General features: G+C 43.5%; 2 protein-coding genes across 3 annotated transcripts; one reads left to right on the top strand and one right to left on the bottom strand.

The window, feature by feature from the left end:
- Positions 1-1,100: 1,100 nt before the first annotated feature.
- CES2 (carboxylesterase 2) lies at positions 1,101-11,911 on the bottom strand. Of its 2 annotated transcripts, none has more exons than XM_088171808.1 (13): positions 11,750-11,911; positions 10,367-10,571; positions 9,894-10,032; positions 9,496-9,629; positions 8,849-9,002; positions 8,506-8,607; positions 7,669-7,767; positions 7,060-7,200; positions 5,799-5,879; positions 4,840-4,987; positions 4,099-4,248; positions 1,721-1,793; positions 1,101-1,571 (listed from the first exon to the last, which is right to left on the bottom strand). In XM_088171808.1, exons 3-13 carry the CDS (start codon positions 10,011-10,013, stop codon positions 1,382-1,384), a joined length of 1,392 nt encoding a protein of 463 aa, XP_088027934.1. In that variant the 5' UTR covers positions 10,014-10,032; positions 10,367-10,571; positions 11,750-11,911; the 3' UTR covers positions 1,101-1,381. The 2 variants fall into 2 exon arrangements, with proteins under 2 accessions (XP_088027934.1, XP_014748079.2); XM_014892593.2 differs by lacking the exon at positions 11,750-11,911 and adding an exon at positions 11,103-11,327.
- Positions 11,912-12,238: 327 nt separating this feature from the next.
- CIAO2B (cytosolic iron-sulfur assembly component 2B) lies at positions 12,239-14,076 on the top strand. Its single transcript, XM_088171806.1, has 5 exons — positions 12,239-12,396; positions 12,537-12,614; positions 12,806-12,931; positions 13,349-13,394; positions 13,858-14,076. Exons 1-5 carry the CDS (start codon positions 12,256-12,258, stop codon positions 13,953-13,955), a joined length of 489 nt encoding a protein of 162 aa, XP_088027932.1. The 5' UTR covers positions 12,239-12,255; the 3' UTR covers positions 13,956-14,076.
- Positions 14,077-26,699: the final 12,623 nt, after the last annotated feature.

Here is a 26,699-nt window from a genome sequence, read left to right as displayed (position 1 = left end):
TCTCTACATAGAAATGAGTAAGATCGTCTGACATTTCCCACTGTGATTTATTTTTGGTGCTGTCCTGTGGTAGGAAGTCAGTTCAACCACACTTCTCTGCATGCACAAGATGAGCATGCATTCTGTGCACACCCATGCAACACTGCCTGTTTATCTCCTTTTAAAGGAGGTGGCACAGCACCTCAAGGGTTTGTGCAATGAAGATTTAGCAAGACTATTTTGAAACTAAGTTCCCCTCACACAGCAAAGGAACTAAGACAAAGAAGCAAGGACAGATGTTCAGGAGGAAGTTCTGCTTACCAAAACTGCAGTGGTAAAAGAGTCTCACCCTGCTCCTGAGTTCTGCCTGGCAGTAGAACTTGGGCAAGAAGTTGTAGAAAATCGCAGCCTACTTCTCCCAGTAAAGTAATTTGGAAAGAAGGGATGGGTAGCTAGTGCTGTAGGACATTATTAGCCATGGGCAATTTAAAACTCTTCCAGAGATATAGAGGGGAGCCGAAGGAGGGGGAACTGATGTTCATTTCCCTGTAGGATCTGTGGAGCTACATCACTGCTGTGATGCACCAGTGTGAGCAGAAATGTGGCTGGGATAGCTGGAGCAGCCTAGGAGCCAGGTACAGGAGACAAAGACCTGGCAGAGAAGTGATTGACAACTCTGCCATGAAGTGTCCAGGTCTTGTTCTTGGCAGGCCAAGCACCAATCAGGCAGTGAGGGCCCTGGAGTGGCCTGGGACAGACCCAATGCTGGCACTGAGGCTGTGAGCCAGTGGCACAGGGGACAGCCAGGAGCACAGAGAGAAGCACTGGGGAAAAGACAGAAATGTTAATCCTTGTAGGAGAGTTACAACTAAACTTAAAAGCAGAGAATTGTGGGTACTGGAGAAATTTTCTAACATTTGGGAGAAGTCTTAATTCCAGCACTAATGTTACAGACTAAGTACCACAACAGTCAGAACTATCCTGTCTCAGCTGTAAAACCAATTGACAAAGCAGAACATGCTGTAGTTTCATCTTTCCACAGAGGACATTTCTGTATCTACACCACACCAAAAATTCTGTACCACTGGTAAACTTGGCATCAAGAGAGTCTTACTCACAGATTGGGTCTGCATTGATTTCACTTTATTAAAACAACATTGCTGCTGCATTCTGTCTTCAGTCATGGGGAAGTGACAGAAAAACCTGAGCATTGGGGTAATCTGGTAGCTGTATTTAAAAAGTGAGGACCAACTGGAATTATTCCAGTGAATAATTGCAAGTGTGACAACTGTGAAGAAAAGGTAAAAAGAAGGGAAATGTATTTTTATCCTCAAATATACTTCAGGTAATTTTTTTGAATATCCTAATAATTTGCATATCATGTTCATGTTTAGACTGTAAACTATAACTCTAATTTAAACTTATTGTTTTGCATGTTTTTCTTTTTTGTCTTTTCAAGGATCACTTTTTCCCAGAATTCTACCTTCTTTTCTTTCAACTTTCTGTCTTTCTTTTGCTGTAGATTTATCTGCAAGTATTCTTCATTTAGGTTATATGACGGCCATTCTACCAGACCCTCTCCATTAGGATTTCTGTAAGCAAGAGGAAAGAAAGAGTGAGTGCTCTTTTCAGTCACAGGGGAATTCAATCACACAAGTTAAGACTGAATCAATAAAACAGCCAATTCCCCATGGGGCCTGTACAAAGCAGCAATTTCTGTCATGAATCTCATGATTCTTACCCATTTCGAGCAAAGTTAGCCCAGTACTTCATTAGAGTTCTGCTGAGGTTCTTCTCTTCCTCTGTAACTTCACCTGAAAGACAAAACACAGAATAGTTACTCTGTGTGGCAAAACCAAGACATTGCTACTGCAGCAGCAGCATTTTCATGCATGTAAAAATTTGGCAACTGCAACAGAGACAACACCAGCAAAACCATCAGTAATACAGCAAACATCATGGGATTTCAGCATAATCACCCTACTGTAAAAATCAGAGAATTCAGGAACAAGGAAGTAAGATGGTGTGCCTGTAACCTTCCAGGAAACTGGAGCAGAACCAAAAAACTCCCATGTGTCCTTTATCCCAGGACAACTCCAGGAATGGGCCACATGGCTGTGTTTCCTGGATCCCATTCTAGTTTTGTGGCACTGAAATTCTCCCTATTATTCAGAGCATAACTAGGCAAAAATTTATTCATTCTCACACAAGATGGTGCCATTCCATTTCTCAGCACTTCAAGTGTATTTCTTTAAATATAGTTACACATAAACTCACTGTACCACTAGGTGAGAATTATTTCAGTTCCTATGTGTTTTTAATTATAAATGCATCTCAATACACTAAGAAAAATATTTGGTATCTTAAAGCCCTTTGTACATTCAGGCAAAGAGGTAAAGATTGCTCAGTGTTTTCTAGTGCAAGGTAAGTAAAAAAATTAAAAAAAAAAATAAAAATATATATATAAGCAAAAGAAAAAGCCTCTGGTAACAGATTAACAAAGGGCTTTGCAACATAACTGGATTGCTCCAAAGGACAAAAGGAAATACTTTCACTTATGTAAGCTTTGACCAGACTATGAACTACTGTGCAAATGACAAAAATAAAAGAAAAAAATATAGTAAATTCACTTAAAATAAACAGAATTTTCGTGTCTCTGTCAAAATAAGAACTGTTCCTAATCTGTTCCATAGGAAAGAAAATACTCCATGCTGAGTATTACTGTCTTAGGCATATGTAATTAAGGACTATTGCTGGATTCATAATGTTCCTTAGGAAGTGGCATCATGTTTCTTAACTGTTCTGTGTTTGGTAGATTCATTGGGAATGCAACAATGTGGAATTCTGCCAGAAAGAACTTCCAGAATGCCATGGAAATTTTGGGAGTACACCTTTAATCCTCCCACAGTGGAGGATTTGAATAAATGGTCAAGTATGAACTGAATTGTGAGGCAAAACAGACTTGACTTGTTGGGGAAGATGAAAATGGAAAACTTTATAAATATGATTGCCTGGCAAAAGATTTTGAGAATATGGAAACTATAAATGAGATTGAAATGAAAGCCATCTTTGAGATACCAAACCTTAGTTACTGAACAACTAAAAAACAATAGTATGGCCAGCTGAAAATAATCCCCTCTTGACTGAACAATTTCCTCTGCTTGCAGACAGGTCCAAAAGGCAGAGAAGACCCTACTAGCTTGGTAAAGAGGGTCCAAAGAGTAGTTTTTAGGGTTTAAAGTGTAACACAGTATAGTATTGTAGTGATTCTTATAGGCTGTATGTAAATGCTACAGTATTTGTATCTTGTATTAGATTGGTTAGTGAAAATTAGAATATTCAACAGAGAAGAAGATTGATTGTATTGTAACGGGAACCTCGCCCTCTTACTGCTCTTACGTCTCCTACCTCTCACCCCTTGCTGTCTCTTTACTCTTTTTACTCTTGCCCTCCTGCTCTCACAGGCCTGCTCCAAGCAGGGCCTCTAGCCACGCCCTGTGCAATAACCCACAAGTTCCAGCACCCGGCTTTAGAGATCTGTCCATCAGTCCTGACCACCCGCAGCTCCTGCACTAACCATTAGATCTTCACACAGAAAATGAAACACTGGAATTCCAGGACTTGCTCTGAACACAGCTGGAATCACTTCCTGCAAAAGAGACCAAGTCTCCCATTCTGACAGCCTGACAGCCCATGGGATTTCTTGGAAAGGAGAAGACACTGGCCTAAACTCCTCAGGAAAAGAAGAGATCCTGGATTTCCTGCTTCCCAAGCACTCTTCAAGTTTAATTGACCTTCCCTTCATTTTCAGCCAAAGCTATTTGGCAAATTCATGCACAGTGCTGGGATAATGACAGTGAATTTTCTAGCAAATATTCTATTTGCTGAATTGCTGACAAGATGTGAAACTTACTGTGCTTCAGAATGAGCAAACTGTAAAGGAGAGAAGATGGAGAAGATGGTTAAATGCATAAGACCAGTTCTGTCAGGAGAAAAGCTTATGGCTTGGTCTCACTGCCAATATATGCACTTTTATATGATGAAAATGAATAGAACACTGAATAGAGAAATGCCAAGGTTACAGGACCAATTCAGGAGTGAATGGTGTCTGTTCCTTACTGCAGAGCTGGATGCCCCCAGTCAGAAATGGTCCCCCAAAGACAAAACCAACTTCATCCCCGTGGTCAGCCTTCACATAGTCTGGTTTGCTGTCCCAGTATGCACTGCGCCGGTGCTGGAATTCAAAGAAGTAGGTAGGAGCTCCAGACTCTGCAAGACATAACATTTAGGGAGTTACAGAAGAGATCCATACACTACAGCTGTCATCAGCTGTTTAAAATACTACTTTAAACAAAGCTTTATACTGGGCACATTTCTAGTGTAATTGTTACACTCAAATTAAGAACTCAGCACTTACACACACACACACAAAAAAAAAAGAATTGGAAGATCCACCCTAAGGAAACTTAGAGAAAGTAAGTTATCAAATTATTTCCACTTTTGAGTATCTTGGCATGGCTTATCTACATCTGAACACCAGAAAATTTACAGACCACAGAGCTGATTTCCCAAGTAGCCACGGGCCAAAGGACAAAGATTGCTTTGATGTGTTTTAATTTTCAAGCCTGCCTACTTCAGTTAGTAAACATTTACCTGTGTTACCATATATACTGTGATTATGAGCACAGTGCAAGAGACTTATACAGAGATAAGGGACTACACCCTGCAAACCTGTGCCATTCCTCATGTTCCCAGGAGGAATGTCAAGGATTGCCTACATATGACAGGATTTGTGTCTGCATCGTTTGATCCAGCCTGCAGTAGGAGGTTTGAGTGTCCCACTGCTGTTGATGAGCTTACCCCTGTGATAATTCAGTGCTTTAATGGCTGGCATGACAATTGCCATGTCCCCCAGCAGGTCCAGGAATCGGTCCCGGAGCTCTGCAGGGTCCTCTGTGTCTCCCAGATATTCATCTAAGATCATGGGCAGAAAATCTGAGGGTACATCCTATGAGACAAGAAACAAACAGACAAACAATCACTGTCTGAATTAGCAGCTAAATTGCCATTTTTTAAACTTCAGAGATTCTGCAAAGGCACAAATGTCCAGGACAGGACCCATGTTGATGGGAAACAAAACCCATTCAAGCTTTTTGTGGGCAAAAAATACCAAACAAACCAACCACCTCAGGTAAAAAAATTTGCACCAGATTTATATGGGTTAAAACTCTACAGGAATAAGTGTAGATCCAGCAATTTTTCCTGACAATATCTTTGGTTTCTGTTTTCTTCAGGAGAAGAGAGATGAGAATCACAAAAGTAAATTCTCAGTCCTTGATAGATTTATGGGCCATTAAGACAAGAGGACAAGACCAATGGGATCTCCTAAGTTTTCAGAGTTTCAGAATTTGCTGCTTGAAAGATACACCTCAAACCTAGGAGTGCAAAGTAACTACTTTAAAAGCTACATTTAATGTCGCTTTTAAACATACTGAACAATACACTTGAAACTCCCTAAGCAGGAGATTAGCCATGAGATTCCCTTAGCATTAGGGGGATACTATTACAGTAATCCCACAAATATGTAACATAAATGTATTGGTTGAGGTTTAGAATGAAAAAGGCGTTTTCCCAAATCCCAGGCCTGACTCCATCCTATTTCTGTGTAATTCCATACACCCTGGTCTCCTGTCAGCTTTGCTGGGACTCTCCCCAAAGCACAACCTGAGCCCTCAGTAACACTGTGATCCAAGCAGTGAGAGCCAAATCTGTTACATACACGAAAAATTCCCTTCTCAGATTAGTGCAGCAGTACTTACGATCATTGGTAGAAAAACCTCTGCAGTTGAGGCAATTGATTTTCTATCTCCTATTTCCCTCAAACTTTTCATTTTTGATGTCTGTAGAGAGAAAAAAACCCAATATTATTAGCACCTTTCAATGTCTCAATTTTTTTAAACAATGGAACTATATTATTCCATTAATTCTTACTACTGGTGTTCACTTTTGAAGCATCATATCATGTGCAAAAGTGCAGCACGATACAGCAGCTGTCTTGAGAAGTTTGTATTTACTTCAGTAAATGTTGCCTTGGTTTCTACATAATCATTCCTAATGCACAGTTAATCCTTATATCAACATTAAGAAGCTTGTAAGACTGGGAAACATGAGGGCAGAGTTGAAGCAAAAAGCTGCTTCTGTCTCACAGGCTTATTTTCTTTCTGTGGGGGGAGATCTTAAAAGTCACTCGCAGTCTGTGTCTAGTCCAATTGTGTGAGCCCTTTGAAATAAGGATAATGCAGTGTTCCTCCTCTTTTACAGCATTACATAAAACAACTCTGCTGCAAAATAAATTGAAATAAATTGAAACAGATTTTACTTTGCATTGTTCTTCTGGGACTTAGAACCAGCGTGCTCCCAGCCACAGTTGCTTCCTAGATTCAGAACAAATGCTTTGTGCTACAGAAAGAAACCAGAATATTTAGGAAAGAAAAGAAAGGGGCAAGAAAGAGAGAGGACACAAATCCATCTTCTGCAGTTTTGTGCACTGAGAACATTTGCTCATGTTTTGGAGTTACCCATTGAGTTCCCATAAGAAAGGCTGGACACCTGCATTGTCCCCTCACTCAGCCACAAATGAGATTTTCAAATGAAAGCTCTTTGTGCAGGCTGGTAATGGTACCCAGGGGAAGCTGGTCTAGGTGGTCAGTAGCACATTTTTAAGCACACTGTGTACCAACCCTGATTACTGAGCCTTGTGGGGGAAAGGATTGGCTTTATTTGTCTTTCAGTAATAAGTCCTTGATTGTTGCATTCTTCTCTCTGCCTGGATGAGGGATTAAAATTTTAGGATGAGAAAACACTGTTCAAAATTGATGTTCCCACTGATGTGCCCATGTAGTTCAACTTGTAGGATGAAGCTTTTCTCACCCTCTTGTGACTCAGTAATTCTGGGTCACTGCAGAGCTATGATGCAAGTAATGTTTACCTTGTATGTATTTCCAACAAAGCAAAGACTTCTCCTATCACTTAACACAAACATTAAAAACACATTTAAATAAAGAATAGATATTAAATTACCGATCTAATATTCCAGCCAAATTCATTGTTGGTGACTCCTATCATGAACGGGACTGCATTGAATTCTTTTGCAGCCAATATCTCTTCAGGTGGCTTATTAAGAAATACTCCATCCAAAACTAAGGGTAGAAATGAAACTTCCTGAAGGAAGAGAGAAAAGATCAAATTAGTTGTTAATAGTACTTCAAAATTTTCCTTCAAATCATGTAAGATGTCCACATTAAATGTCCTAAGTGCAAAAAAGGGCTTTAAGAAATTCAAGGATCTACAGCCACTGGAATATAAATTTAGTTTGGCACAGGAGTAAAAAATGCAGGCCTGGCTGGGTCAAGGTGTAGTGGAGTGTAATGGGTTCCTGATCCTGTTCTGTTCTGACATTAAAACATAGGGATGCTCAAACATTGCTCAAACTTCACAGGTGCTGTGACACTGCCAAAACTTCCAGAAAGAAACCACGTCTGAAATTATTTCCACATTTAAGGAGTATTTTGGCAAAAGATAAGAAAAATCAACTTTGGAATGGACCACCAATGAACTCTGATCAGAGGCTGAGCTAAAGTTTTGCAAGTGAGCCATTAAAAAGTTCTGTTGCCATGAAGTCTCACCTACCTTGCTCTTATGGATTAAGTCCTCTGCTTCCTGCTTCCTCAAGCAGTTCAGCAGGGAGAGGGAACTGCTCGTCTCACACTTGAAGATATTGGCAATTTTCTGAAAATTATCAACAAAGATAAGCACTGTTAGAAAGCCATTATACACACTGCTGTTAATAGCTTGATTTAGTGGCAGATTTAGGTGAGCTTGATAGATCTTTGAGTGGTTTATTTTACTATAGAAATGCTACAGTTTGATCACAAAGTGAAATCATTCTGGTGTACTTCTCTTTCTTGCTGTATTTCCATTCACTGTTTTTCAAACTTTGCTGTAGAGATAATATAAGCTTGTAGCATAAACCAAATAAGGAAAGAAAATTCAGAAACATTTACATTATTACTATTTGCCACTACAGGAAAAGATATTAAAAGAAAATGATTTTATTTTAAGGTTTGGTTTTTAAAAAATATTTAATTTATTTACTTCACATAAAGGCCCTCCCTAAAACACTGTATGTCAATAAAAAACTGAATTATTCTTCTGGATTCTTGTTAAACTTTCCATAATAAGTGTCACAATTGCTGTACAGAATACAGAGGGTATGAAAATGGACATTTGCCTAGCTTGGCATGTGTGTGAAAACACCTTTGTCAGCTCCCAGCTGTTATAATCATACAGCTATACAACCTATTTCTAACACCAAGCAGACCGAAATTAAACAGGTGTGCTGCAACAATGAATTGGATCAACTTTGTTGCACAATATGCAATGAGATTTCCCCTTTTCTCTTTTTTACATAGAAGTATCCTATTTTAGGCTATATAGACTTTAAAATGCAAAAAAAAAAGAGCTTACCTCAAGATCTGTTGAAATATGTAAATTTTTACTAGGGGGGATTATAATTCCACTCTCTGATATTGCTTTATGAAAGAGGCCCTTAGATAAAGGAGACAACACCTGCCAAGAAGGGAAGAACAAAAAGTATTTATTCTATATTAAAATCCTTACCACATAACTTTATGCTAGTTATAGTCTAGTCAACTCCTGGATTCAGCTGGGAATTACACATCTTCATTTGTTAAATCTCCAGATTTCGCCCAATGTGCTGTTGAACTTCCTGTCAAAAACCAGATTAAGCATGAAATATTACATTAATTGAGCATTCAAAGATTTTTATTTTTATCTAGTATATACCTACATGTGCAAAAACAGAGCAAGATCCTGCAGATACCCCAAAGAGAGTGACAGATGCTGGGTCTCCACCAAAGTGCTCAATATTTCCTTGGATCCACCGAAGAGCTGCGACTTGATCCAAGTACCCCCAATTCCCACGGGCGTGCTCGTCACCGGTACTGAAAGGAAAGCAGCAGAGCCACTCGTCAGGAACAGTGACTGCCACTGCAAGGGCAATCCCAGCAATCTGTGCTTTGTGCCAAATGACCTACAGCCCCTCAAAGTAACACCTTGGGCCCTGACTCCCCTCCACTCTCTCCTCACCTCTGCACAGGTGTATCCCTGGCCTTTACCCTACCTTGAGATTTTGCTTTACACAGCAGAGGATGGAAGCAAAGGCCAGAACAAACATCCTGTCCAGCACCAGATAAGCCCAGCTATGATCTGGGCATATCTATATGTGATAGCAGGCTGCAATCACATGACCATGCAGATGGAATATACAGACATTTCTCAGTGTTCTGAAGTCCTTATGTCAGTGAACAATGTACATTTAAACCACTGAAATGGGGGGAAGCTGATACAGAAGTTCAGCAGATTTAGCAAACAGAATTACCCATGCTTTAAACACGACAGCAAATATTTTGTAAAAAGTGAAACAGGTGTTCTTACTTGAAGTATCCAAGGAGTCCCAGTCTGTACTGAATTATTACCACCACAACATTCTCGTAGGCTGACAGTGCAGAGCCATCATACCGAGCAGTACCACCAAATTTAAAATTGCCTCCATGGATCCACACCATTACCTTGGAAACAAAAGGGTGAGACACACCTTTATGCACTGCTTTACAGATTTCACTTGAAAAAGGAAAACAACATCAGAGAATTAGGAACACCAAATCACTGAAGCACTATGGCTGCTGAGTTTCAGATTGGTGGACTTTGAATTTTACATTCTAATATTATTTCTGCTTGTGCAGTATCACATTTTCAAAAGCAATTAAGTCTCTTAGGAGAAATCATTACTTGCAAGCTTTATAAGAAACAAGTTTGTTCAATGGTTTACATACAGGTAACTTGTCCTTCTTGCTTGAGCCAGCAGGGCTGTAAACACTCAGATACAAACAGTCTTCAGAAGTTCGGAATGCAATGTGTTTTTCTTTAAAGTTTTTTTCAGCTATTTTCAACATGGACAGATCTTGAGGACAGCTTCACCAAAAAAAAAAAAAAGAAGAAAAAAAAAGCAAGCAAAAAAAAAAAAAACAGAAAAAAAGCAGCACAATTATTAGTACTAAATCTGCAATAGCATCAATGTAACAATGGTAGAGAAAACACACTTTTGCCCCTGGCTGAATCCCTACAGGTGCTTGAATTTTTGAGAGGTGCAGCCTGTAAAAGCACATCTCCACACCTGTACTAGAAATACTCCAGTATTGGCAGTGGATCCATTACCAAATATAAACTCCTCAGCAAAATCTGCACCCCAATAAACACAGCTCTGACCAGCACGGGCAGGTTCTGTCTACAAATTAACAGCTCTCACAGTGGTGGGTGTGAAGTTGCATCTCTCAGACCAGTCCAGGGTTCAGGTGGTTCAGGTGGGGAAAACCTCAAGGGACCAAGAGGGGCTTTTGCAAAAGGAATTCCAAGGAAAACATTTACAAGCTTGTCTGTCCCCTTCACATTTGCCTGTGTTCCTTTGAGCCGTCCAAGCGTAATAGTCACTTCTGGCTCAGCACCACTCTGTCCTAAGTAAGACAAAAGGAAAAAAAAAAAAAAGAAATAAACTCCATCTTCATAATTATCACACAGAACTTTTCTATTAAGTATTTTAAACTGACTGCTCAATTTAGAACATTTCAGCTTATTCCTTTCAATTTTGTTCAGTTTTCATTTTGCTTTGGTGCAGTGACAGACACTGCCAAACCCTCCTGTCAGTGATACCCGGAGCTAGGTAGGGAAGAGTCACTGTGCAAAAGCAAATAGCAAAACTATTAAATTTCCTAAATTCAGCATCATTCAGTAAGTTTTCTTTTTTTTTAGAGAATTCAGAAATGTTGTTGCTTTCTACCTTTGAAAAAAACACAGAAAGCTTTCTTTTCATTAAATCATCTCAAAAACAGTTTCATCTCACAAAACCAGTAATTTTTGCAGCATGAAGGCATTTTTGCTGATTGGTAACCAAAGCATAGGAGATTTACTGCCTTTGAAAAAGTCATTGGAACTTGTTGGCGCAGTGGCTTCCCCGGGGAGCAGCAACAAGAGATCGCGGGGCTCACCTTGTGTCCCGCACACCAGCAACGCTGATAGGCACAACAAGGCGCAAAGCAACACCACGGGGCTCGGAGGAGACATCTTCACCCCCGATGGGACTCCCGGTGATTCTCTCCGGTTTTAAGCGGAAGGAAAGAGGACAAAGGTCCCAGCCAGGGCACTGGGTGCACGGAGCGGCTGAACTGCGAGCGTGAGCCCCGAACGGCTTCGAGTAACCCGGGGCTGGCAATGGCCCAGCACCGCCCGGCAGCGCCAAGCGCGGGTCATTCACCTGCTGCCAGTGCCTCCGGCACAGCAAACACGGCAGCTCTGAACACACTCCAGAGCTTAAATACTATAATGTTCTTTAAAAAACCCTTAAAACAACAAAAATATCACCATAACACCACCACAAACAAAACAAAGCAACAAAAACTCCGACACCTTCTCCCCACCCACAGCCATGACCAGAGATTATTTGTAATCTCTAGATTACAAATCTAGAAACTAACAATAAAAACAAATCAAAATAGTTAAATCTTGTCTTAATCCCCTTTTAGACGGGTGTATGAAGCCAAAGTATGTCATCGCTACAGTCTATCACTCCAGTTTAAATTTGCACGTTTTATTTTTGTTTGACTCCTCAAAGTAGGGAACAGATGAAATAACCAACTTTAATCGGAACATCCTTGGCAGCACCGGGCCCAGCCCAGAGGCGCCTGGCGGACGCTGCTCCGCCGACTCCATTGGCTTCCAGCCTGGTGCTGCAGCCGATCCGAGCCACGGGGAAACCCAACAGCCCCGCTCCCGCCCCCGGGAACCGCCCGACGAACCGGGCCCGGCCCCGGGCCCGGCCCCGCTCCCGCCCCCGGGAACCGCCCGAAGAACCGGCCCCGCTCCCGCCCCCGCTCCCGCCCCCGCTCACGCCCCCGCTCACACCCCCGGGCGCCGCCCGAGGAACCGGGCCCGCTTCCGCGAACCGCCCGAGGTACCGGCCCCTCTCCCGCCCCCGCTCACACCCCCAGGAACGGCCCGAAGAACTGTCCCCACTCCCGCCCCCCGGGAGCCGCCCGAGGAACCGGGCCTGGCCCCCCTCCCGCCCAGGGCCCCGCGCGGTGCGGCGCCGATCGCCGTCCGGGCTGGTTCCGGTTCCGGTTCCGGTGCGGTGCCGGTGCCGCCATGGTGGGCCCGGGCCCAGGCGCAGCGCCGCTGGAGAACGCGAACCCCCTCATCTACCGGCGCTCCGGGGAGCGCCCCGTGACGGCCCGTGAGGAGGACGACGAGCTGCCCGACGCCATCGACGACCGGGAGATCTTCGATATCCTGCGGGAGCGGCGGGCAGGGCCGGGCGGGTCGGGCTGGGCTGGGCCGGGCCGGGCCGGGCTGGGCTGGGCTGGGCCGGGCTGGGCTGGGCCGGGCCGGGCCGGGCCGGGCAGCGCCGCTTTCCTTAACCCGCACATCTCATCCGCTCCATCAATGATCCCGAGCACCCCCTCACCCTGGAGGAGCTGAACGTCGTCGAGCAAGTGCGAGTGAAAGTGAGATCCCGCCGGGCTGTGCTGCCTCAGCCGTCCCATAACTAATTGTTTTTTGCTAATATTTAAATGTATTTATAGTAGTACCTAAACACAGTACTGAAAAACGTCAAAATGAACAAATCTATGAGCGAGCCGAATTCGCCCTGGGGGAGGTTGGGGTGCGAGCAGCGGGTTTGTTGTGTTTGCCGCAGGTGAACGATGCCGAGAGCACGGTGTCGGTGGAGTTCACCCCTACCATCCCGCACTGCAGCATGGCCACCCTCATCGGCCTCTCCATCAAGGTCAAACTGCTCCGCTCTCTGCCCGAGAGATTCAAGGTGAGCGCCCAAATCACTGGGCAAAGCAAAAGAGGGGGGTTGTGTTTGGAAAAATTTAAAAAAAGGCAAAAAAAACCAAACGAAAACGAAGCTGCAGGAAGCAGAAAGGGCAGTGGGCTGTAAGATCAGTGCACAGTTGTGCTGCTGGGGCTGTTGACATGGGGGTTCTGAGGGGAATCACTGCAGTGCTCTGGGGCACAGCAGGAGATGTCTCACCCTTGTCTGAAGCAGGCTTAGACACATGTAAATGCAGAATGCTCTGCGATTTTATTTTATTCTGTTGTATAGAGTAACTGATAGTGGCAAGAATGTTCTTTCTCCCTTCCTTTTTCTATTATCCTGTTTTTATTAGTTTGAACTTAATCTTCAGATGTTTTGTTGAGCTCATGCTCTGTTTTTTTCGTGCTGCTGTTTCAGCTGGATGTTCATATAACGCCAGGAACACATGCCTCTGAGCATGCAGGTAAGGCTTTTAGTCCTCTCTTGTGTGGTCTTTATATTTGTTTTAATCTTGAAAATGAGCGAGGAGGAAGATTCCCACAGCTGCAGAGCAGCTGCTCGGTGTCCGGGACTTTCTGTGCGTCAGATTCTGGGGGATGTTCCAGAACAGGAACATGGAGTGTCACTTAGATCGTCCTGTAGTGTTCTTTAAACATCTCCTCAGGCAGCCAGTGCTCTCAGACAATCACTGATTTGTCTGAGCACTCAGAAAAGGGGAGGAAAATGGGGATTTCTTGTGTTCCACCCCCGGAGTAGCTCCCTGCAAAGCTGTGATGACAGAGAGGCTCTGCCTTGAGACAGCAGCTCTGGGGTGCACTTGGCATCCTCAGAACTGCAGCTCCATGGCAACTGTGATGATGTGACTCAGCGTGAAGACATCGAGTCCCAGTGCCCTGACTGGTTTCTTGTGGGTTTTTCCTGCACAGTTAATAAACAGCTCGCTGATAAAGAACGTGTGGCAGCTGCTTTGGAAAACTCTCACCTGCTGGAGGTGGTGAATCAGTGTTTGTCTGCTCGGTCATAACTGCCTGGTGAGGAAATCATTGCTGTTCTGATCTGTTAAACTAATTTTGTATATAAGTGGTGATGTTACAATTTACATAAATCTATGAGCAAAATAAAATCATTTAAATTCTCTTGAGGAATTATTTCTTTGCTTTTTTCAAAAAATACTATATGGGGAATTAACTTACAGACAGCTACAAAAATATAATGAAAATCGTCTTTTTAATTGTATGAGTCATTATTGCATAGGTACAATTTTCCACTAAAAATATTTCTTTCAACCTGTTTTTTGCTGGTTTCTCACTACTAAAAGTAAGTTATGAGCTGCATTTTAGAAGTGGATTTTGCACACTGGACTTCACAAGTACACCAAGATAACTTTTAATTAAAATCTTTACATTCCTGTGACAGTTTCAGACTGCTAATACAGTTTACTTTCGGACATCACAAGTGGTACAAGCTGGTGTGTGCAAAGTTGGAGTATTAGCAGTAAGTGTCCACACTTCCAAATCATGTGTCTGGTTTTAATTATCTTGTCTTAGATAAGTCAAATGTGGAGGGCTCTTTAGACCTGTGTAAAACATAAATTATTTTTAATTACTGCTTCATTGTGGTAGGAAATGCAGTATCTTTGAAGGGGGTTTTATTTGTGCACCTGCAATACAGGAATCATTACCAGTTCTTACTATGAACAGCCCAGCAGGCTCTGCTGAAAGACTGTCCTGGGAGTGTTTGACAGCTAAGGGACAAGTTTTGCTCTAAATGCCTTGAGATTTAATGCTAAAACCCAGCCTATGCTTCTGGTTTTGAAACTGTGGCATTCATTAAACTGTTGTCTTTGGCAGATATTGACAGTAGAAAAACTCATTAAGAGCTAATTTGAATTTTTGTAAAAGATGTCTCTAGTCCTGGACCACATAGAAAAGTAACAACCAGTTATTAGATCCTGTTGGGTATTTTAGTGAGTGCACCCATTACAGTATTGCCTTCTTTGCCATCACTTATCTGGAAAATAAGAAATACACTTTCTGAAAATACAGGTTGTGCTCACCAGTTTGATGGTACTGCTTTGTACTCCAGTAGCATTTTCTCTGGGAGGCTCTCAGATGCTGTTTGGAAAGGGTGAAGCTTAAGGACACTGTGTAAAGCTCAGCCTGGCAGTCCAGTCCAATGCTCCAAGTGTGATGACCAAAGTCAGAGCAAAGCAGGAATGAAACAAAGCCAGACTTTCCCATTTCAGAACCGAGCCTCTCTGTGTGCACAGCAGAAAGCCAACTCTGCAGCAGCATCAGCCTGCTCACTTGGCTCAGCATCCTTTGAATGGGCAGCACTGCTGGGATGTATGAATGAAACAGCAAATAAAGACAGTATTTATGTAATATTAATATTGGGCAATGAACAGAATGACCCAGCTTTCCTCTGCCTCTTGTTGAATCACTGAACTGATTAGTTGTGACATTGCCAACATTTGCACCACAGATGAAACTCCAGACATGGTAATGCATGCAGGCAGCTCCTGGGCACCACGTTTGGTTGGTTTGTTTTTGTTTTCTGTTTTTTGGTGGCTTTTTAAAAGAAAACAAATTTTGCCCCCAGATTTTGGGGAAGAAGGAATTTCACATATGTGCCAGGGGGAAAACAGGAGGCTGACTAAGCTGCCAGCAGATTGCTTCCCCTGCACTCCAAACAGAGAAGGGATCAGTAAATGGCGCTTTGCTGAAGCTCTCTGCTTGGCTTTCACCACTACATAATACTAGTGTTAAATAATTTATTGGCATGTTGGCACTTGCCTCGTGAAGCACACTGTGCACAGCAGCCCTGGGGATGTACTTTGTACCATTTACCTTCTCAGAGAAGTAACAGAATGTGTTTGATGGTTTACATTTATAGTTAATAGTTGAGGGATGACTTTTCAGTGAGGGGAATCTGCTGTGTCTTTTCAAACATAAACTGCCTTTGGCTATTTAGGGATGGAAAATGTGATTATTTTAGATCTGGTGTGTTAGTTTAAGTGATGTGGGAGTTGTATTTATGATAGAAACAACCACAATGACTTTGCTGAAGGCCCAGCCTCCTGTCCAGGCTCCTTCAGCTCTGTACTTGCTGATAATGTACCACCAGTTCTGGTGAAAACCTTCCATCCTGCTTTTGATGACCATTAGCTGGTTCCTGTTGTATGGACACGAAGTGGGGGAAAAAAAATACTAATTTGTTAGAAATACTTCTTTTCAGGTGTTTGTTATTCCAAAATGACACTCCTAAATTTAGCCTCTGGAATGTTTTGTAATAGAGAGAAATGAGAAACTATGACCCTTTGGAGCAGCTGTGTTGAACACAAACAGCCTTGTTTAAGTCCAGGAAAAATGCCAGGAGCAGACATCTACTTCACATTGCTGAGCTCTGAGCAGAGTCTTTCAGGGGTATCAGGATGGCATTCCCCTCTCCCAGTGTGATCCCAGGGGTATCAGGATGGCATTCCCCATTCCCAGTGTGATCCCAGGGGTATCAGGATGGCATTCCCCATTCCCAGTGTGCTCCTAGGGGTGGCTGGATGGCATTCCCCATTCCCAGTGTGCTCCCAGGGGTATCAGGATGGCATTCCCCATTCCCAGTGTGATCCCAGGGGTATCAGGATGGCATTCCCCATTCCCAGTGTGCTCCTAGGGGTGGCTGGATGGCATTCCCCATTCCCAGTGTGCTCCCAGGGGTATCAGGATGGCATTCCCCATTCCCAGTGTGCTCCCAGGGGTATCAGGATGGCATTCCCCATTCCCAGTGTGCTCCCAGGGGTATCAGGATGGCATTCCCCATTCCCAGTGTGCTCCCAGGGCAGCTGTCTGTGCTGTCCCTGCACTGACCTGCTCTGGAGTGTGTTTGAGCCCCAGGCCAGGGCAGCACCTCGGGGTGGGAGCAGGATCCCCCCACTGCTCCCAGTGTCCCTGCTCCTGTCCCAGCATCCGACCCTTCTGCAGCCCCTGCCTGCCTCAGGTTCAGCAGAGCCAGGGAAGCAGCTCAGCAGCTTCGTGTCCAAGGATGCAGCTGAACTCTCCATGGAAGAGCTTCACCCTTGCATGGCATTACTTCTTGTGGCCCTGGGGTGGAGCAGTGCGTGCCACACACTGGAAATGTTAATTAATAAAAGCTATTTCAGCATTCTGGCCATGCTCGAGCGTGATGTGTCTGCGTCAGTAGAGGGCTTTGATAAAAATCTCCTTCTGGAGCTTTGAGTTATAAACTCAGTGTTTTACAATTTTTTTTTTTTTTTTTTTTAATAGCTGTTAAAAGCATTTCCCTTTGGCCTGGACCACTTTCCCTTCCTTTACCAAATGCACTGTTTGGCATAAATAGAGACTGAAGAAGTGGCAGAGTCGACGTTTTTCCATAGGCAAAAGAAAAGTTCTTAGTAAGATCTCTCTGATGTTACTTAGTAACAGCAAAGAAAACCAAAGCAGGGAAAATTGAGGTGTGTTTAAGTTTGCTGGTCTCACAGCCATTTGCCGGCAACAGTTAATAGCATATAAAATTTTCATTCCACAAAATGCTAAAAATACAGGGCATTTTTACAAAATGCAGAAATGGCAGAGAGCCCTCATTTTGTCCAACACACTTCAGTAGCTGCAGAAGACATTCTGTCCCACTCTGTGATCTCTTTGCCTATCTCTTATTACCAACTCATACATTTATTATTTCATGTGCTACCTCTAAAGGGCTTTTGCATCCTGCCACACACAGGTTATCCCCATTCCTTCACTTTAATTTTGTGGATCTAAGGAACAACACTGTCTGCAGTGATAAAAACATCCTGTTTTTTGGATGGATGAGACCCTGCTCTCCGAGTTTCATTCTACCACGGCTCAGGGTCTCTTGCCAGTTGTCCCATCAGTTTGTTGCCTTGCAGCATCTCCTTACAGCACCTTCAGACAGCAAGGTTCTTGAACAGGAGCTAAGGCAGGACCTGCTCCTGCTGCAGCTCAGCTTCCAGAGCATCATAGGAAGGAGAGAACAGGCCAGAAGTTAATTCCCACTAAATCTATGAAAAAAAATGTGACCTGGGAATGAGGACCAGCTGCTGGCAGGGAGCTTTGGGAAGAGAGAGAGAAATGGCAGAGATGTGCCACACGTCCCTGCGCTGCCACTGCTGTCACACGGAGCTTCTCCTCTGCTGGAGGCTTTGTCCTTCTGATGGCAGGGAAATTGTCAGCTCCCATCACCTCATGCTGAACACCTCCCTTGTGGGACACATATTGAGAAAGTAAGAAAATTACAGCCTGAAAAATATTCCAGGCTGGAGCTTTTCAGCTCTGTTCTCAGCCGATGAGCTGGTCCAGCTCAAGGCTAGGGAGAATTTCTCCCAGGGTGATAATTTGGTCAAAATAAAAAGGAATTAAGAACAAGATAGAACAGCTGTTGGGGTACGTGACCAGGCCCTAAGCATGGGGTGTCTTCTCTCTGAACCAATCACCTTTCCTCTACTCTTGGGGTTGCGAGTCATGCTATAAAACCAAGTGTGTTTCTGAATAAACTTGTCTCTTTCTTCCTGTCATGACAGACCACCATGTAGCTGTGCATCTTATTTGCGCCGCACTTAAAGGGTTAAAACCCCGGCTACACTCCCTGCCCTCTGCTTTCCTCCTTCCCTGCTGTAAGAGCTGAAATGAGGGATGCCGGGCTCCAGGTGGCTTTTTAAAATGCTGTTTATTGTATCCAAATGATACAGCTATTTATTTATTATTTTAAATGCTGTTTATTGTATCCAAATGATACAGCAATTCACGGGTCGTGGGTGACAAGAGCCCAGCCCACAGCCTTTTCAGCCACAGCTGTGGCTTAGTCTGAAGCCACTCTAGTTCTGGTTACAATGCATTATATACTTTTCATTGCAGAGCATCTTAAAACCTGACAACCAATCAATACCTTTACTATTACCTATAGCCTATATTCTAATCATTAACATAACCATGTTCATGTTACTACTTTCCAATCACAAAGAGTTAGTATGTTACAGTTTAAGCTAGAAGTTGTTTTTCAGTTTTCTGGCAATGGAAAACTTCGAGATCTTTTCTCTACTTGCAACATTGGCTTTCTTGTTTGCCTGTGAAGATCTTTTTGCTTGGTAAAAACATCTTTTGTTTAAAGTGGATATATTCTTTGCTTTAAGTCATAACTTCTTCCAGCTTACATGCTAACATACACTTTGCCTTCTAGTTATCCAGTAAAACTGGCTCAGCAGTTCTATTCTTCTATATCGAAACTTGCTACCATTTCTATTCCTTCTTCAGATTCTACAGTCAAAGATCTTTTTGTTATACAGACACATTTGTGAGACCTTCCTGCCAAATCCTTATCTTTTCCAACACCTGTGAGCTGCTGCCTGGCCGGGAGGATCCCATGTGGGGCTGCAGCCGAGCCCCAGGCCCAGCCTGTGCCCTGTGCCCTGTGCTCTGTGCCCTGTGTTCTGTGTCCTGTGCCCTGTGCCCTGTGCTGTGCCCTGTGTCCTGTGCCATGTGCCCTGTGTCCTGTGCCCTGTGTCCTGTGCCATGTGCCCTGTGTCCTGTGCCCTGTGCCCTGTGCTGTGCCCTGTGTCCTGTGCTCTGTGCTCTGTGTCATGTGTCCTGTGCCCTGTGTCCTGTGCTCTGTCCCCTGTGCCCTCTGTCCTGTCCCCTGTGCCCTGTGCCCTGTGCCCTGTGTCCTGTGCCCTGTGCTCTGTGCTCTGTGTCCTGTCCCCTGTGCCCTGTGTCCTGTGCCCTGTGCCCTCTGCCCTGTGTCCTGTGCTCTGTGCCCTGTGTCCTCCCTGTGTCCCGTGCCCTGTGTCCTCCCTGTGCCCTGTCCCCTGTCCCCTGTGCCCTGTGCCTTGTGCCTTGTCCCCTGTGCTCTGTGCCCTCCCTGCAGGGCGCTGCTGCCTCACTGCAGGTGGGGCACACACAGCAGGGGGACCAGGACAACCCTTCTCCCCATAATTCCGACGTTTTAGGTTGTTGGATCCCAGAAACCTGAGTTTTTTAAGCTTTCTGTGCTTTCTGACACTGACCCCCTGAAGAACACTACTTTTATCCTGAAGCCTTTGAGTAATGAAGTTAAAATAATGGGTATGTAATTAAATGGAAGTGCGTGCTTTCACATGGTAAAGGGTTTTAAATTTGAAGTTTTTATAATATATGGGGCAAAATGAAGGATTCTAATAGGTGTCTTTTTCAGTGCTTGTCTTCCTTCTTCTTCATGATTTCAGGTAGTAGTTTCTGCTTAAACTGTTAGTGCCACACTAAGGGTCATGGAAATTTAGTTATTAGGTTACAAGTATAAATAATATAAGTGTTATTTCTCTATTGGACTGTTTAGCTTTAACAAACCTTGTAGCTAACTAAAGCTGCTTCCATTTTGCTTGCTTCTAGATGGTACCTAGAAGTGTTACTGAACTTTCTGTACTTTTAAATAACATTTAATAAACAACCAAGCCCAAACACAAAAAAAATCCGTTTCCTTCGTGTATTTTTTAAATCCTGGCTCTGAGTAGAAACAAAAGAAACTCCAAACAAACCACTAATTAAGTGGTGTAAAACACCCCCGGTGTTACACTGACCCATTGGGCAGCTCCAGGTGCAGTGGCCAAAGGGTTTGGGCACAGCTGTGCCCGTGCTGAGCCGAGCAGGACCCAAGGGATGCCTGCAGAGGCATCACTGCCAAACTCTCCTGAGCTGATCCTCCCTGGGTGTTTGTTGTAACTTGGAGATGATGGTTTATCACAGCACTTTTTCCCCTATCTACCCAAAGTATTTGTCATCTGAGTTCCCATCAGATGTGACCCACGTGGACTGAAATAACTTCAGGAATTGTCAGGAGCTTGCTTAACCCTGGGACCCCTGGAAGCTTGATTTCTTCACTTTGCTAATGGGACAGCTGGCACATGCTCTGCCTAAGGATTATGAAGGTATCTAAGCAGAAAAATACTTTTTATTTCCCTGCAAAGTGACAAATAAATCATCCACATAACCTGAAATGCTTGCAGAAAAAAAAAAAACAATCAATGCCAGCAGATTCCATTCTTTTTCCCTAACAGTTTTAATACAAAAAAAAAAAGTTTTTATTGCTGAAAAATCAGAAAATGGTTTCACTAGCACTGCAGCCAACTTTAAACAAAAAGCCAACCAAACATTTGCTTTTTAGGCAGAAAGAAAAGAATTAGGGCTGAGTCACATAAATTGTTTCTCTTCAAATTTGTACTGACTTATTTTCATAACAACACATTTGTGCACTGGGTTTTTTGAAACATAAGTCAACATTGTAAAGAGCCTGTCAAATTCCACTTTAGTAATGCTTCTTACTAATGACAAAATCGACTAGGAGCCTGAAATAGGAGCTGTTATTGAAAAAAAATTCTTCCCCTTTCCACTTACCATTTTGGGTCTGATCCTGAAAACTTAAGATGTGGGGTTATACTCTGGATTATATTTTTAGCATAGAAGTGATGAAGTTTTGTCACATTTATCTTTGTTTGTAAGGACAATATTGGGCCGTTCCTAGTAAAACAAGAGAGTGAATTTATTTTTTCAAACAAAAAGTAAACATTTAACTTTAATTTCAGTAATATCTGCCTTCCTTTAAGTGCATGTATCATTTGGGTGCACAAGGTTCAGTTTGTCTGTAGTTTAAGCACTTGGCTGCACAGTGCTTCTGCAAGTTACCAAGTCACACAATTAACTTCTTTTCTGCATTTTATGGCTGAATAAGTAAACACTGTAGCTTAGATACAAATTCTGTACACATCATATTAGATTAGCCCTTGCAATATATTCTGCTAATCCTTAAAACTGCAGGAATTTTCCTGGGATCGTTATGAAGCCAGTGCAACATCCCCTGACATTCTGCTGCCCTGTGTGCTTCAGCCTCCTAAAAGCTGCTGGAGTCTTTCCCTGGCTACAAAGGAATTGTGTCTCCTGTCCTGACTCACTGGGCAACCCCTGCTTCCACAGGATGGGCCAGACACGAGCCGTGCCTGGGTCCAGCTGGGAAGAATGAAAGCCAGCCCACGGAGCAGGCTCTGGAGTACACAAATAAAACAAGATGCCAAGGAGAGGAGAGGCGTGAGAGCTGCCAAGGCTGTGGTACAAGCTGTGATGGAGCAGCCCTGATCATCAGGTCTGGAGCAGGAAAAGCGCTCGCCACCGAAGTCCCGCACGGAGCCCGGCCCGGCACAGCCCGCACAGCTCGGGGCGCTCCAGGATGGGAATTCTCCTGCCCCAGGATGGGAATTCTGCTCCAGGATGAGATTTCTCCTGCTCCAGGATTGGATTTCTGCTCCAGGATGGGATTTCTGCTGCCCCAGGATGGGATTTCTCCTGCCCCAGAATGAGATTTCTCCTTCTCCAGGATTGGATTTCTCCTGCCCCAGGATGGGATTTCTCCCGCCCCAGGATGGGAATTCTCCTGTACCAGGATGAGAATTCTCCTGCTCCAGGATGGGATTTCTCCTGTACCAGGACGGGATTTCTCCTGCTCCCCGCAGCTCTCTGGGCCGGGCCGGGCCAGCCCCTGGCAAACAGCGCTCGGCAGCGCCACAGGTTCCGTGTGTGACCGCACGGACACACAGCCCACACATGGATAGCAGGGAACGGGGAAATGGGAGAAATGGGGGAGATGGGGGAAATGGGGGAAATGGGGGAAATGGGGGAAATGGGGATGGGTCCCCGGCAGATGGAGAACAGGGAATGTGGGGAATGGGGACGGGATGGGTCCCCGGCAGATGGAGAACAGGGAATGTGGGGAATGGGGACGGGATGGGTCCCCGGCAGATGGAGCTGCGCTCTCGGCCGGCAGCGCGGAGCGGGTCCCGCCCGGCCCTCGGGGCTCCTGCAGGCACTGACACTGCCCGGACACCTCTGCCCGCCCCCTTTGCCGGGCTCATGGCCCTGATCCCGGGCTCCAAGGCATGATCCTGCTGGATCTGATCGGATTTTCCGTTTGCACTTCACCGAATCCGTTCACGAGCAAAAAATCAGTGTATACCATCCGCAGCAGCTCTGTTCCTGCATAAAGTGATGGACTGTTCTTACAACAGGATTTCTTTTCCATTCATAAAACCTTTTTAATTTTTTTTTTTAACTGACACAGTTTCAGCTGAACTGAGTTGCAATTTATTTCGGCTGACTTGACAATTATCGAAGCATTCCATTTTAATCTGGGTGACGGTTAATGAAGTCTGCCATAAAATCATTTGTGGCTTTAGTCTTTGTAGAAAAACCTCACAAATATGTAATAGATATTGAGAAATAAATAGGAACAGTATAGAATGCATTATTATTTTCTGTCACAGCTAATGAAGGGAAGCCTATACATCAACAGGGCTTTATGGTTCCAGGATGACAGACTCATTTCTCCAATGAACCATTTTCTTCTTATATGGCAAAAAAGCACTGCATCTGTATGAGATCATCTAGAAAAATCCTCCTTCCTGAAAAATACTATATTCTTTTTTGTTGCCTAGCTACATGCTGCTGTTACCTTAGAAGGCTGTAGATTCTTCTTGTGGAGCTGGTGTGCTTGAACAGAGGAGTGATGCAAATTTATAACCCTTGTAAAGATATGAAAGAAAGGGGTGAGTGTGAAAGAAAGGCTTTGCAGCAAAGCAATTGACTGTGTATATTGTGGTTTTTTCTGACATTAATTATTGAATAAAGACCATTTCACCCCACGGCCCGGGGTACATGAGCAGGCAGTGACTGACTGACACACACTTGATGTTTTTGATGTGAGAGTCTGATGCCAAGGAAACATTTGCCTGGTTCACATTAATTACTGCTGTGAGTAAGTGTAGAGGAGGGAAAAGAATGTTGAGGCCTGATTCTGATCTCATTTCCAAAACTGTTACGTGGGAAAATGCCATGAAAAGCAGCTATGTGCTGAATTCCATTAGCACCAGAGAATGGGATGATCTCCCAGTCTTTCACTGAATATAAGTAGCTTTGATGACTTGGGAAATGAAGTTCCTAAAGCCCAAAGGTTTACATTGTAATGTGCCTGTCAAACAAACCTGTCTGGAAACTCTTCATGCATGAGACACGCAGAGATTGAGAGCAGAGCAATAATTCCCTGTCGCTTTCCCAGCGTGATCAGCAGCTCAGGATGCCTGAGTGAAGTGAGGTGAGGTGAAAGCTTCACTGGAGACTCCAGTGTGCTGCTACTCCCTAAATGTGGGGATTTGCCTCTGGGAAGATGACCAGGAAAATAAATACATATAAATAAATATTTCTCACCTACTTCACTGTAACTGGTTTGGGTGTAGGATGTCCTTGATGCCCATCATGATTTTGCAGTTTTGTCTTTAGGACTTACAGACTTCTAGCACTGGAGTGCTAATTCAGATTTATCTCGTTAGGGCTGACTTTCAAATTAAGATCTGTATTTGCTTTCACAAGATAACATTTTTCAAGTCTACTGCCTATAAATCCCTTTATATAAGAAATATACTTCATACCATTTTCATACCTCAGTCTAGCTTCGTGCATGTTCTCTGTATTTAATCATGAGCCTAAACACTGACCATTTTATATTTTTTTTGAGAGACAGTGGTGGATAATGAAGCATATTATGAATATAATAATTACATAACTTCATAAGAATAGAATCAGAAAGAAATTCGACAATTTAAAATGGAAAAAAAAAAAAAATATTTTCATTCTAGTATAGCACTGTAATTAGAATTTTGAAGGTTTTTACCAGAATGTCTTGTATAGCAGCAGAGGCAAAGCAGGAAATGTGACATTCAAAAGAAGCAGAGATTCCTTTTACTGCTATGATGCAAATACGGGATTTGCCAAACTCAGCACATTCCAACTGGACAAATTCTGAGTTTTTCCTGGAGGAGTTGATAACATCTCTCACATCCAAATTCCCACACACTTTACATGGATCATTCCACTCACCACAGGAAAAGACACCATAAATTCTGCACTGGCTTATAAAGAAGTACAAAACTTTTCCAATTCAAATCCTTAAGTGTCCCCTATGACAGTGAGTTTCTGTCCCTGCTTCAAGGTTTCATTTCCTGAAATGTAAGGAAAATGGAGTTTCCCCACAAGGGAGACAAGAACAAGCTTTGTCACCTGAAGCAGAAGGGCAGCTCCGTTTGATTCTGGTCCCCACCAGGAGCCTCATGTGACGTGCAGTGATTCTCAGCCTTGCAAACGCGTGTTTGGACACAGAACTGAAGGCATCTGTGTAAGAAAATGGACATTAAACACTCCTTGTCCTTTTTTTCTTATCTGGTACACAGAAGAGGGCAGCACAGCTGAAGTTTTGCTTTATATTGCCATAAACAGTTAAAATTGTGTTTCTGTCCTGTGTCCTTCCCTCAGCAATGCATCCATGTGGCTCTGAGTGCTGGAAACCTCTTGGGTGTTTCCTCTGAGGATCACAGGGCTGCTCCTATTATGGGTTTTCAATCCAGGGAGACTTTTCCTTCTTCACCTATCATTTTCATGGAAATATCTGCATTATGACTACTTTATCCAGATTTTCAGAGCTACTAACAGGCAACTTTTGAAGACTGTCCTGCAGGTGTAAGGAGAAATGAGTTCTGTGGGTTAGCAAGGGTGGCTTTAGGCTGTTTTCTACCCAATTTCCTGCCTATTAAATGCTTAGGTCCTCAATAAAATAGAAGTAGGTCTGCAAAAGTGTTACTCAGCGCTCAGTTGACACTGTAAACAGATGCTAGGAATTCTTGGGATTAACAAAGGAAGCAGAAAGCCTCATTATCCACAGTGAAAGTCCACAGGAACATGTAGTTTGAATAATTCATGTTTCTAATCTGTACTTTCTCTCCCCCAATGTTTAAAAAGATGTATTAGTAAAGACAGAGAAGGGCAAGTAGGGATTCATGTTTATACATGGAGTGAGGAACTCCAGGTCCCTAAGCCACAAGGGAAAACTACTGCAGAAAGCTGTAAAACCACTGCATGTGTGAAGGAGACATGAGGGAAATCTTATTTTCTGCTTCACCATACAGTAAATGGGGATGGTATAGGGTATTCAAAATCTACACGTGTTAAAAAACAATTAGAAAAACATGTAGAGAAATCTTATATTAAGAGCCTCTGGTGGTTGTGTGTGGAGTTTTGATTGTGTTTATCATGTTCTTATTGTCCGTTCTTTTTCAGATGTCTGCTACAGACAGCTGCTGGAAACTGGCTGTAAGTTGAGTCTGACCTAGGATGGCTCCTTTAATTTGTTATTGTAAATAGACTCATTCCTCTTGCCAAGAGCTATTGCTGGTAAACAATAAATCTTCCTTTCTCGGTTTGCTCCCTTAGCACTACGTAATCCTCAGTAAGACAGACAGCCACTTACTTTGCCCACTCCCTAAACCAACTGCCTGTAAATTCAGAAACCTTCTCATGGTCTCTGAATTCCAGATATTTCTCATGAAGGGGCTCTGAAATCCCCAGCAAGGAGAATACATCCTGCAGGAATTGTAAGAGGATATTTAGCATTCCAGTCACGGAGGGATGATGCATGTCACACACGTTGGCTATGACAGGTTTCATTCCGAAAAAGAGGAATTGGAGGTGATTAAAGAAAACAGTTATGGAAATATCTTAGGTCATGTTCTGTTTTTACTCCCAAGTTGAAATGCAATAGGGGCAAACAGCTGACCACATCCAGGACGTGCTGGGAGCCCAAGGGGGACCCAAGCACCAAACTCTGCCTCCCATACCCAGGCTGGCACGAGCAGTTACTGCCCCGGTGAGAAGAAAACTAAAATTAAGTGGGA

This window comes from Sturnus vulgaris, chromosome 12, assembly GCF_052056855.1.
Source record: "Sturnus vulgaris isolate bStuVul1 chromosome 12, bStuVul1.hap1, whole genome shotgun sequence".
NCBI classification, from domain to species: Eukaryota; Metazoa; Chordata; class Aves; order Passeriformes; family Sturnidae; genus Sturnus; species Sturnus vulgaris.
Note: the sequence above shows the minus strand (reverse complement) of the source record. Positions and strands in the feature narration are given on the sequence as shown.